This window comes from Saccopteryx leptura, chromosome 3 (genome assembly GCF_036850995.1).
Source record: "Saccopteryx leptura isolate mSacLep1 chromosome 3, mSacLep1_pri_phased_curated, whole genome shotgun sequence".
In the NCBI taxonomy this organism is placed as follows: domain Eukaryota; kingdom Metazoa; phylum Chordata; class Mammalia; order Chiroptera; family Emballonuridae; genus Saccopteryx; species Saccopteryx leptura.
The window spans coordinates 296,892,122-296,905,828 of NC_089505.1; the positions used below are offsets into that span (position 1 = coordinate 296,892,122).

Here is a 13,707-nt window from a genome sequence, read left to right on the forward strand (position 1 = left end):
GAATGCAATTTTCTCACTGAGGAAGCTTAGCCCTATCTGTAAACATTTACTTAACCAACAGTCTGCAGTGAAATCAAGAAATCACAGACCACACTCTCACAGATTCACATGTCCTGCCGAGCAGAGCCTGGACTCCACTCCTGACCTCTTCGATGGAGCCAAGAGCATCCAAGTCCCGTTCAGTGGTCCCCACATGTCAGTGGGCCGCAGAGTGCAGCCCCAGCCCTGGAGTGTTGGACTCCGCTCCTGACCTCTTCGATGGAGCCAAGAGCATCCAAGTCCCGTTCAGTGGTCCCCACATGTCAGTGGGCAGCAGAGTGCAGCCCCAGCCCTGGAGTGTTGGACTCCGCTCCTGACCTCTTCAATGATGGAGCCAAGAGCATCCAAGTCCCGTTCAGTAGCCCCCACATGTCAGTGGGCAGCAGAGTGCAGCCCCAGCCCTGGAGTGTTGGCTCCGTGGTTCCAAGATCAGAATTTGCCTTTCTCCTAAATCCCCAGATCCTGCTGCGGCTGGTTCGGAGCCCTCTGTTAGAGAATCACTTGTCTTATTCATGTTTTCTGTACCCCCCCCTTTTTTTAATAAAGCAGTAGAACCCTATTTCAGGTGAATGGCCCTTCTGATATAGAAATGGGATAAAACAGGGTGCTGTACTGAGCCCTGGGGCTTTGAGCTGCCCGCCCACCCAGGCCACACCCTCAGCAGACCACAGAGGGCCAGGTCTTCGTGGCTGTGTGCCAGCGTGACAGGTCCACCTACAACCTTGAAGATGATCTATGTGACTGTGCCCTGGTGATGTCCTCCAGGACTTGCACAGACAAGAAAGAAACCACTTCTGGACATTTATGTGAAGGAAATGAAATCACTGTCTCCTAAGGACAGACACCTGCACCCCTGTGTGCGTTTCACCATCAGTCCCAGAAGCCGAGACTTGGCAGCAGCCTCAGGGTCTGTCAACGGATGAACGGAGAAAGAAAATGTGATTCTATAGTTGTGTAGAACACATATATAACATTTAAATATATATACATGGTGGAATAGGATTTAGCCATTAAAATAAGGAAACCCTGCCTGTTGAGGCCTTGAGGGCAGTATGCCGAGTGGAATTAGCCAGACAAGGAGAGACAGACACTGTGTCCTCACATATATGTGGAATCTGGAAAACGAAAAGAAAAAGCTGATGTCATAGAAGCAGAACGTAGACTGGTGGTGGCCAAGGGCCGGGGGGGGGGGGGGCGGGGGAATGGAGAGATGTTGGTCAAAGGGCACAAACTTTCAACTAGAAGGTGAACAAGTTCTGGGACTCTGTCTAGCATGGGACTAGAGTTAACACTACTATAGGATATTATATACTCAAAATTGTTAAGAGATTAGAGCTTAAATGTTATTACCACATACACAGCCCAAAAATGGTAACATGATAATGGAGATATTAACTAACCTTACTCTGGTAGCCATTTCCCAGTGTAGATGTGTATCAAGTCATCGGGCTGTACACCTTACACTTTCCTGGGTTGTATGTCTGTAATATCTCAGTAAAGCTAAGGGATGGGAATCAGGACAGAATTCTTAAAGGGACACACACATGCTGGAGTGCTGTGTATCTAGTGTGTCACTAAAAGTGAGGGGGGCAGGTCAAGCCTGAAGCTTTTTTATTTGATTCGCTCTTTGTGTTCTAGATCTCAGCCATGTACTCATCCGTTAATAAACCCGGACAGCCCGGGCATAAGTCAGGACAGTTACTCAAAGCACCCGGGTCCTGCTGCATCCCCGGCCCAGGAGCTGCTCAGAGGTCCCCGTCATCCTGCAGTGACCTCTACGCGACAGTTAAAGACTTCGAGAGAACTCCCAACAGCGTCAGCACTCTGGCACCAGCAGGGAGACCACAGGAGGAGCCCGAGCCCGACTATGAAGCAATCCAGGCACTGCGCAGAGAGGACGAGAGGGCCGCCCTGGAGAGCGACGGCCACCACGGCCCCTTCCCGAAGGAGAATGACTACGAGAGCATTGGGGACTTGCAGCAGTGCAGAGACGTCACCAGGCTCTAGCGGCCCAGCAGACTCCCGACAGCCTCTGGCCAGCCGGCGGTGGGGGACAAGCAGACAGGAGCCATGTCCCTTCCACCCGACATGCTGCTGCATCAACAACTGAGGACAGTGAAGACAACAGGACAGTTCTTCCCCTCCAGGGACAGGAAGGTGCCCTGCCCACCAGACATGGTCACACCCAAGCTCACGTCCTACTCCTGTGTCCCTGCGCCCTGAGGGCAGGTCCTGGCTGTCACGGGAGGAACCACGACTCTGCCTGCCTAAATACTGCCCTTCAGAAGAGCCAGGGCTCCCTCCTTCCTCCTCTGGTTGCCGTCTGTTGTTTTCCCCCTGAAATCGCCTCGTCTCTACCGGTTCATTCCAAGGAGATTCGCCCACCACAGGGCTTGGCCTTCGCCTGCCACGGAGGTGATGCTGGGTCGTGAGAAACTGTGGCTGCTGGTGCCGTCAGACCCCCGGTCACCTCCGGGGGATGGTGCCCCACGCGGGTCCTGGGTCTTCACGCCTTCTGACATAGGCATGCCACGGCAGCAGCTTCTCCCAGAGGACTTGAAGTCATCTTTAGAGGCTTTATTTTATTTTTCTAGTCCACAAGGTTTTTTTTTTTCCCTTCCCTCAGTATTTGAAACTTCAGAACCTTTGCAGTATTTGAGGTGAATGCTGTGACGCTTCCACACCTGTGTCCTCCCAGAGCCTGTTCCTCCAAAGCAGAGCGCCTTAATCTCCACGTCAGGACGCAGACCACACGTGCGGACGGCCCGCGACGGCCGCCTCTGAAGGGCTGTGGACTTGCGTGTGCGTTTCTGATGACCCCTGCGGCCAGGCCAGCAGCGTGGGTTCTGGGACGTGTGAACTGCTGCCCCAAAGGTAATCCAGCTGAGATGAAAATGTAAACCTTTATTTTTGTTATCTAAATGTCTAAGCTGTTTTACGTTTAATGCCTAATTTCTAGAAAGTGCCAGGAAAAAACAAAGTGTGTATACGTGTATTAACTATACTGCTCACAAAAATTAGGGGGTCAGGGAACACGCAGACACTCCAGTACTCTCAGCCTTTTGTACAGTGCATTTTCACCAATGAAATAAAAGTTGGTTTTGCATTTCATTTGCTTAATCGAACAACTTTCTTTGATTTGTTGTTTACTTTTCTGATGTTCTTGTTTAATAAGAAAAAAAATCAAGTACTTCTTTTTTCTTATCACTTCGTATTCTTTTTAAATATCCCCTAATTTTTGTGAGCAGTATATTTTGATTTTATGTACAATGATTTATACCCTCATTGTGAAATGACCCCCATAAAGCACATAAGCTAGGTAGTTACAAGTCACCATTATCGTTTTTTTTCTGACCAAGTGTTTAACACATTGAAGGTGTTTAAAGACTCAGACTTTTCAAATGGTACGTGGAGCTCCTGATCAAAAATCGTGTAGCCCTTGGAGGAATCAGTGGAACAAGCCTAAATGATTCTTTTCAGTGGTTTGTAATGGAAAATATTGAAACATTCAAACTGGTAAAAAGTAGAAAGAAGAACAAAATAGGACGAAGGGTGACCGTGCGTTGTCAGCGTCACAAAGGTTTACCTCCTAAGGCAGGGGTCCCCAAACTTTTTACACAGGGGGCCAGTTCACTGTCCCTCAGACCGTTGGAGGGCCGGATTATAAAAAAAACTATAAAAAAATCCCTATGCACACTGCACATATCTTATTTTAAAGTAAAAAAACAAAACGGTAACAAATACAATATTTAAAATAAAGAACAAGTAAATTTAAATCAACAAACTGACCTGTATTTCAATGGGAACTATGGGCCTGCTTTTGGCTAATGAGATGGTCAATATGCTCCTCTCACTGACCACCAATGAAAGAGGTGCCCCTTCCAGAAGTGCAGCGGGGGCCGGATGAATGGCCTCAGGGGGCTGCATGCGGCCCGCGGGCCGTAGTTTGGGGACCCCTGTCCTAAGGCTTGGTAACAGTTTGAAGAAAACGGTGGTGAACTCTGTAGTCCAGTACTTGCCAGTGCAAATTGTCTCTTGGGATTTATTTTTCCCCACCTTCATTTTACAGAAATCAGTGTTTGTAGTCACTCAGAGGGAGAGATCAGTCCAGTTTGAATTTTGTCATCTCTTTAGATTTTATGAGTCCAGCTTCAGGAAACTTGTTCACTTCTTTTTTTTTTTTTAAAGAATCCGGTTGAAATGCTACTAGGCAGTGTGGGCTGCAGAGAGGGGTCTTTCCTCCACTGTTAGAGGGAAAACAGAGAGACAGGCCGTTCTCCTATACTGCTGTGACATCCTCCTCTTGTATCGTCACTCGTTGTGACAAAGAATGCTGTCGGAAGCGTTTGAACGCTGGAGGGGCCCGCTGCTCAGTGGAGTGTGTGTCCCACCCCTTGCACTCGGCTTGAGTGGGACCGCTCTGCAACACGTGTCTGAAATTGTAAACCACGCTCTGCGGGTGCACACCAGTTGTCTGTTACTATTTTCCAGCCCGCCTGGTCTGGTCTCTCGCTTCAAGACTCCATGTGCCCGAGGAGCACAGACACCACTGATGAGAAGACAAATTGGGATACGCTTAGATTAGGGAGTAGTACATCAGGACGGTGCAAGACCCGTGCCCTCTGAATGCCGCCCTTCGTCAGCACTGTTTGCCTGGCGCTCTTCACTGCTCAATGTTAATGAGTTTGAACCAATTGTCTCTGTGTCATGGGGTTCCTTTAGTGCACAGTGATAGCCACGTCACACCCACCTAGCACCGTGCCCATGGCTGGCATGTCCTTTATAAAATGCCTCGCCACTCAAAAATTTATTGTATTTCATGATGTCTTATTGATTGCCAGGGAAGTGGGTATCATCTCTTAAGTGTAAAACCATTTCTAGAGAGAGAAGCTGCTTGTAAATAGTCATTGCCTCTTGAAATTTCATTATCAGAATTTCCCCAAAGAAGTGTTGAAATACAGGCTGTGCGATGTAGCCAGAAAAGACATCCTCACATCTCTCTTGATTTGAGATCCAGTGCTAAGGATAAGCTGGGACATCAAGTGTTTTAGGTGTGCTTTAGAAGGAGCAATGAGGTCCTCCGGACAGACCGGCAAGGGGGTTGGGCGTGGGGGGTAGCTTCAGGAGATGGCTGTGTTCTGTAGATCATCAGCACCTTAGTGAAGGATGTGTATTAATATAGCATCGTGGTTTTGACCTTCGAGTTCAGTATTTCATAAATGCCATCACTTTTACTGTATTTGTTGAAAATCTGAGCTACCATCATTGGGGAAAAAACCTACAGCTTCTTTCAAAAGGGGTTTCATCTTGAGTTAAATGCTATGTATGAAAGGTAATTATAAAAAAAAAAGAATTTAGTGTATCTTTAGAATTCCACTTTGACATCCGTATTATGCATTCAATTATAATAACCTAGATTATATGAAATTATACAAAAAAGATAAAAATAAATTTTAGGAAAGTTTTTTCATCTCACAAATCAGAAATGCAAACTTATCTTACCTAAAAGTAGGGTCTTGGTCTTTGTTCAGAGAGTTTTAAAGCTTAGAAAAAAAATTTTTTCTGCTGCTTTCACTGTGTCTTGAATATGGTCAGCAGAGAAATGTAACCTGTTTCGTGTGAAATGTTTGAGGAACATTGAAACCCGAGAAGAAAGTCATTTTTGTAGGTGTTTCCCACAGGTATTTGTTTCTTGCCGGAGATTGCATCATTAGTCCCAGTAAAGCTTTGGACGGCACTGCTCTCCTTTGCCGGGGGAAAGCAGATTACTTATTTACTTGCCCTCAAAATACAAGAGTTAAATTAGAGTTAATTAACAATAGGTAGTTGACACAAAGAAGTAAAACTTAACCTCAACATGTCACTATCTCTGTTTCTCACATTGGATTTTTATTTTTTCTAATTAGAGCATTCACTAACTTGAACCCGTAACAAACTATATATAAAGAAGATGTATACACACACATATCCATACATTCATATGTGTGTTCTGGTGCTGAATTAATAAGGGCATGGCCTATTATCCTATTATGTATTTTGGATGTTTCTTTTACTAGTGTGAAGACTATCATCATAAAGTTGGAACAAAAACAACAGTTCTCCAATAGTTTTCATGTGGTAATTATAGGAAAACCTTCTTTAGTTGCCCTCATTTAATTTTTTTCTGATGAATATATTCAGATTTTAAATTGTGCCCACAATTCTTTGAGCTGAGCGGCATTGGTGTTTTTAGTAGTTTTGTTATTCATGTGACTCGCTCTATACTCAGCCCCCATGGGAGATGTACGCAGTGTCCTCAGACAGGTGTTGGAGAAGAGATATGGCCAAAAGCTACAAGAGCCATGTGAGCCAAAGCAGAGCCCCAGCAGGGTGACCCCACCAGGTAGCAGAAGCAGAACCCGTTACCACGCAGGACTGCTCTCTTGTGCTCTCCTCAGAAACTGCAGGGTCCACGGGCAGGTGGTGAGTGGAGTGTGACATAGAAAGTAACAGCTGTGGGATGGTGGCCAGGCTGGACTCTCAGAGTTTCAGTGCAAGCCTGCATGAGGACTTTATAAACGAGTCCATGACAGTTTTCAGTGCTTCTTGTAATAATGTGACTCCGTTCCTCTGGAAGTGTTGATTCCTGGTGCCCGGCCAGCTCCACTGTGGCGGCTGGAAGCCCAGTAGGTACTGATGGTTATTTCCTGGAAATCTTGACAAGACTCACCGCACTGTGCCCTTGGGCGATGTTAAAGTGGAGTGTTTGCTGTTAATAACTTACTGATGTGAAAATAGGAACATGTGTCTATGATATCCAACAGGGCTTTGTTTGCAATGCAGTGGAAACTCCTGATCCCAGGGCGGTGTTTTCCTGCTGTGGTGTACCTTTTCTTCGATACATTGTTTCTTTGGCAGCGTCATTAGAGTTGTATGCACTTAGAAAGTGTTTGACTTAAAGGGATCATTCCAGAAGCCGTGATAAATTAGAGACTTCACCTGGAGTTTCCAAAGGAAAGTAAGTAAGATCGAGGTCCGGAAGAGAACAAAGGTTCCTAAGTGCTTTTTACCCCACTGCTCAGTTTAAGTCTCTAATATTTATAAAGTACTTCATTGTTTTCCAAGTTCTACTTTTACTTAACTAAGAAATGGCAGTTCAGATCCGTCTTCATGCCAGGTGAAATGAGAATGCATTTTTGTTAAAAGGACAAGTTAAAAAAAAAAAAAGCATTCAATTTGGTAATCATTTATCGTAATGCACTTAGAGTTTTTTGTTTGTTTGTTTGTTTTGTTGTTTTTTTTGTGTGTGTGTGCTCACCACTTAAATACTATGGGTATTTTTAAAAAGTATGTTGGACTCTGGGTGTTTCATCACCTTGTGTAATGAATTATAAAGGCTGGTATTTGCTCAATTGTAAAATTGACAACAGTACATTTTTTAATGTTGTTACTTTTTAAATAATTGTGTTGTATTTAACATACCTTGTGTGTTAAGGGGAAGTTTGAAATACAGCTAAACAAATAGGAATTTGCATTTCATTGTTCGTGCATTTTTTCCCCTCGTAAAAATAGTTTCCCCCCCAAAAAGTGACTTCATTTCTGTTAGGTGGTCCTGATCAGTTTTAAAGTACTTCTCTGACTCAAAAAGGATTCATGACACTGAGTGGCATTTTGACTCAATGTCTCTAAAGGTCTTTGTCACCGTCAAACTGTCCAAGTTACAACAGAGTGGGAAAGTTGTTTCTAATGCTGAGAATTTCTAAGCCTTAGTTTTAGTCTGAAAATATCTCCTGTTGGCTTCCACAGCTTAAAATTTTTCCCGCCCTGACTCTAGTCTAAAAGACGGTGGGCAGAAAGGCCCTGTTTCCTCCCTCCTCCCTGAGGCTCCTGCACAAATTACCTGCTGTCACTTTGCACAGCATGACCCCTGGGCCTGTTCCCCACCCGAGCAACGCCCCCCCCCCCACCACACACAGACACACACACACAGACACACACACACACACACACACACACACACAGCTGTACCTTCAAGTCTGCTGTTCCCAGGATGTCCCGTCTTCCCTATCCTCTCCAATGCCACTCGCAGCCCCAGCTTCCCAGCAGAGAGCGTCCCCACCCCCAGGGGAGCAGGCAGCTCTGGCCAACTCATTTTCCTGCATGGCAGACTGCCCAGGTGAAGCCACAGGTACGCCCCGGGAAACACATGCTGGGTGTTCTTTGTCATGAGCTTTGCTCAACTAGGTACGAGCTTACCTACCTCTCTCGTGAGAATGGTCGGCACTGCGGGGCTGGGGCCGTGGAAAGGAGCTTTTGAGAAATTCTTTTTTGCGTACTCACACTCACAGATGCAGAAGAATTCTCATCATATGACAGTGGGCCAATAGGTTCCTGTAAAGTAGGGTGCTGATTATAAGGGGAGGGGAAAAAACCCTTTCTTGTTAGAAGTAATCATTTATAAAGCAAATTGAGCTCTTGCTGTCCCGTTTCCCCCTCCCCAGGCCATACTTCTTGTGAGTTATGTTAGTTATAACCAGCTGGAGTTACTCTTCTGGGTCCCAAGAAAGTGAGGGTGTTCAAACATCTAACTGGAGTTACCAGACGCTGAATCCCCCGGCCATTTCTAGACAAAGTGATGTTTGGAGTGCGAGACCAAGCCCCCGCTAGGGACTCGACCAGGAGAATGGTTCCTTAGTGGCCGAGGGTCTGGACACCTCAGGACCCGCCACCATTAGCCTTGATCGTTCTGTTTAGTTTGGATTGTTTTCAAATTCACTCTTAAGTGAACTTAACATCATAGTTAATTATTTGAATGGGTATTCCAGAGTATTTTATCTTTTCCAAATTAACTTCTCATTCTCTTTATCCATTTAATTTTTATAAGTCCACCCAATGCACCAATTTGTCACCCTTAATAAGACAATTAAGCAGAAAAGAGAAATTAGCCTTGGCCCCTGGGGTCTACACACCAGAACTGTCTAGTCATATGTCTGCTTTTATTTCTTTTCTTTTTTGTAACACAACAAGTTGGAAACCATGAGTGTAAAACAAATTCTTTCATTTCTCCTTTCTTAAGCTTAAAGAGAATTTTTTCACCTTATTTCCCCACCGAGGTAGGAGGTAGGAGGGGCTTCCCTGATAGACAGCAGGGAAGCCCCTAGGCCAGGGAACTGACACCAGAGGCCCAGGTGGGTCAGTAAGGGACTTTGGACATTCCTTTAACAGGTTCTCATGTACTGTTCATGTAGAACCCATAAATGAATCTGACGTGATATTCTTGACCTTCCCACAAGCTTGCTTACTTTTTAATATTTATGCTGGAACATCATCAGCCTGTCTTGTATCACCTGGAGCCATACAAGAAAGCTAATCTAGTGGGCTACTCCATGGCTGCCTCCCGGGGTCCTGAGCAGGCAGGACGGTGCTCATCTCTTAGAGAGGAGCAGATGACAAATGTCAGGGAAGCTGAATTTTCTGTTCATGTCAGCAAGCATTTGAGAGAGTCCTGTATGCTTCAGACTTTGAGACTTTGTTTTCAATTTCTTTCTTTTTTTTTTTTCTGAATATCAGCTACACACTCGATTCTGGGGGAAGGGGGGCAGGGCAGGGATTAGAAGTAAAATTTGGACTAAGTGACACAGGCAAGATTTCCTCCTCCCCCATCCATTTATGTGTCTGGAAAATGTATTATTCCAACTCCTTGTCTACCATTCTGTGTCTCTTAAGGGGCAAACTGTAAGTAGATATAAATGAGAAAGGCTGTCTCAAAGATTTAAATTATTATTTAGGTATTTCTTCTTTATAAGCTCAGGAATCAATCTGGTTTGTGGACAGCATAATATGGCTAATAAAACTATCATGTGACAAGCCTGACCTGTGGTCGTGCACTGGATAAAGTGTCGGCCTGGAACGCTGAGGTCGCTGGTTTGAAACCCTGGCCTTCCCTGATCAAGGCACATGCAGGAGTTGATGCTTCCTGCTCCTGCCCTTCTCTCTCTTTCTCTCTCTTTCTTCTCACTAAAATGAATAAATAAAACTCTTTAAAAATCTTAGAAAAAAATAAAACTAGCATGTGTCAGTCACTAGATGCATCATTCCAAAAGTTTTATTTAAAGACTTCTGACTTTAGGAAAAGAAACTCCTCATAATGGTAAAAACAAACCCAACAAAAGACTCCATCTAAACTCTTTCTAGAACAGTACAGCAGCAGTATAACATCTACCCCAGAGTGTGTGTTTCTGGACTATAGTATTGCAACAATTTTTGTGGTAGAAAAAAAAATGCACATTTCTTTGTTCCTTGGAAAAATGAATTCAAGTGTCGAATTAAATTCTCAGAGGAGAAAATGTGAAGAGAAGCATTGGTTTTTTTGAGACAAGCTCACAGCTCTGTGGTCCCTGTTCACTTTACTATGTGACCTTGAACAAACGATTTAACTTCTTTGTGCCTCAGTTTCTCCATGTACAAAATGGAGACAATGATACCAACCATTGCCTACCTCATGGGGATGTTATGGGGACAAATAAGGTAGAGAAATACCAATGCTTTGAACTCTAGAAGGAAGGTGCTATACAAATTAATGTCGTGGTGTTTTTCATGATTTTAATGATCCAGTTATTCTCTTTAGGGCTTATTCAATAGCAATACTGTTAGTCATGTTGAAAGTAAGTTTCAATTAGATACCTATTTACAACTCTCTTGGAGGGGGCAGGTCTTGATCATTAATTCAGTGATGGTACCTAAGAACTGAAATGGTTACTTGTTTTCTATGTTTCTGCCCTTAGTATTTTTTATTCTGAATGTTCCCCAAAGGCTGGAGTTTAACTTCTAATATCTTATCGTTTACATGTAATGGATCTTATTCATATTATGTGTAAAGTATAATTACATGTAAATTGCAGGTACGTTGTAATTAAAGGCACTTGTCAAATGGTCTTTGTTCTTTTTTAATTGCAATAAAGGTCAGTTTTATATAAAGGCTTGTTAAAATTCTTTTGGTGTTTGGGAAGACCAAAAGTGGCTCTTTTGAACATGCCCTTAGTGCATAGTCAGGGTTGGGGGTCTTAGCTGCCAGCTCGCACCGGGACAGGGAGGAGGGTGTGCCCCGTGGCCAGGCCACAGGGTGTGGGGCTGGGAGCCCAGCTCTGCAGAGCGGGCGCAGCGTTGGAGTCCCAGCTGCACGAGATTTGGAGAAAGCTGCTGGGCTTCTCTGAGCCCCTGTGTCCACACAGGAAGTGAGGGACAACAGTGCAGAACCTGTCCAGGTGGTCTTGGGACCTCCAGGCAAATGGCCCCTGCTTCCCTCCTCAACGTGTGGGGAGAATTCCCCGTCCTTTCCCAGGGGAATTCCTGTTGGGCCCACCTCCGTGCTGTGTGCGGGGGCTTGGGGCTGAGTTTATTCTGAATCTGGAAACACAACCAGCCTCACCACCAGGGCTGCATCGCCCACGGGCGGGCACCGTCTTTGCAATGCTAGGTCAAGTTGGGTATTGAACACATGCTCCTTAAGGAGTGGGGAGGGTCCTGAGACCCTAGTTAAGGTGGGCCAGACCTACCCTGCCCTCCATGTCACTGTTAGAAAAGAAAATGGTTCACTGGTCAAGCTTTCTCCCTCTGGGAATATAATCTGTACTCTCATTGGGTTGTTTTTTTTTTTGGGGGGGGGGGGTGTTTTCTTAATGATTCAGGATTGTGCTGCTCCTTTAAGGTTGCCATTCCAAGTATTTTCTGTCACCCTCATGGCTCCTCAGATCTCAAACCTGGACCACAGGCACTCCAAAGCCAACTGCCCACCAGCCGTCACATCTGTTTCCATGGGTTCTCCATCCAGATGCCCAGTGGGGCGCCGCCTCCCTGGCTGCCTGCTCCCCCTCTGGGGCATGTCTGAGCTTGGGAGTGTTTCCCACACCACACACCAGTGTCCTGCACACACCATGCAGTGTTCCCCACACCACACACCAGTGTCCTGCACACACCACACAGTGTTCCCCACACCACACACCAGTGTCCTGCACACACCACGCAGTGTTCCCCACACCACACACCAGTGTCCTGCACACACCACGCAGTGTTCCCCACACCACACACCAGTGTCCTGCACACACCACGCACTAGATCGCTGTCTTATTTGACTTGAAGTCTCAACCCCTCTGTCATCTGTCGTCCTCTGAGCCTGTCTTGGACTAGCATTGATAAACTCACAGGATTTGATATTGGGCTCCTCCTCTACCCAACACCTCTCTGTGACTGTAATTTCTGAATCGGTGGCAAAAGCACACAGCCAGGATGTCCTCCAAGTTCACCAGCCCGAACGGCAGCAGCGGGAGAGAGGGGGCAGAAAAACATCCGACATGTAGATCAACAGCATCGGCACCTGGCAGAGTTGTCTTCTAAAACACACAGGGCATTCAAAACAGCTTTAATGGCTCGTGTCCAAAAGGAGAAAAAAAATATATATAATGGCAACATCAAGCTAGAAAAACAAGTTGATGGAGAAAATGGAACAAAAGAAACCACAGGAAAACCATGTATTGATTCGTTCCATAAATGTTTACTGAGCACTTACTACATGCCGGGAGCTGTGAAGACAGACCCCTGCCTCACTGGCGCTCCCTCTCTCACGGCCTCAGCGGAGAAGGGAGACCCGCAGGGTACTCAGTGTTCGTACGTCAGGCCCTCTGCTTGTGTACCACGTCTCTGCAGAGCCACTGTCCAGAAAGACCTCCGTGAACAGGTGACAGCTAAGGGGAGGCTGAAACGGTAAGCCGGAGAACGCCAAGATTCCAAGCCCAGAAAATCTCGCCCTTTCCACTTGAGACACAAATCAGGACAGGACGGCTGGGCTCTGGGCTCCTCTTTCTCCCTCATTCTTGCCATGGTCCAGCCCATCCCCATCCTAAGTGTCTCTGTGACACCTTCCGTGCCACCACCGAATTCTCCTTCAAAAAAGCAAGGCTGTTTTGGTCAGGGAAAGGGGACTGACTACCCAATCGAGTAATGACAGAGTGCGTACCATTTCCTAGGCATTCTAGATCGAGAGGAGACCGGTGCCAAAAGATCCAGAATTGCTGGCCCGGTGACCCTCGTAGCCCAGTGGGGGACGAAAAGAGGTGATTGCCAACAAAATCCCATCCCATGTGATGAGTAAAATAAATAAGAAGGAGCAAAGTAGATACAATGGTGATGAAATAGAGAGTGTGTTAGTTTGCTGAGGGCAGGGTGGTAAGAGATGGCACTGTCTGTGTTGGGGCCCAGGGAAGGCCTGCATAACCTGAAGCGGCCGTGTAAAACTTGGGGAGGTTCTGAACTCCTCGGAGAAAGGCATTAGGTGATGTCATGACATGAGTGGGAAGGGGAAGGAGGTGTAAACTCTCCAATTATAAACAATTGGAAAACTATGGGGTTTCCACAGAAATACAATGAACCAGACATGAGCCGAATCAGTGGTTCCTTGCATATGAGGGGTTTGTCAAAAGCTCAGCATTCTCGCCCATTGACTTGGTTTATGTTGACCCCAGCCCTGGTGGACAGAGGACCACAGCCAGCACTGGCGGATGGATGCCACAGCTAAGGGATGGAGGCCAGCACAGTCACCACACTGTCATGGACATGATGGAGGCCAGCAGAGTCACCACACTGTCAGGGACGTGATGGAGGCCAGCAGAGTCACCACACTGTCAGGGACATGAT

The 13,707-nt window shown here is 46.0% G+C and overlaps 1 protein-coding gene across 3 annotated transcripts in view; it reads left to right on the top strand.

Annotated features, from left to right (window-relative positions):
- The window catches only part of PAG1 (phosphoprotein membrane anchor with glycosphingolipid microdomains 1), a 120,369-nt gene extending 109,396 nt beyond the window's left edge, over positions 1 to 10,973 (top strand). For all 3 annotated transcript variants that reach the window (XM_066378827.1, XM_066378828.1, XM_066378829.1), the window contains one exon: positions 1,678 to 10,973. In XM_066378827.1, coding sequence (XP_066234924.1) covers positions 1,678 to 2,046 — 369 coding nt within the window. In that variant the 3' untranslated portion in view covers positions 2,047 to 10,973. The remainder of the gene's footprint in view (positions 1 to 1,677) is intronic.
- Positions 10,974 to 13,707: the final 2,734 nt, after the last annotated feature.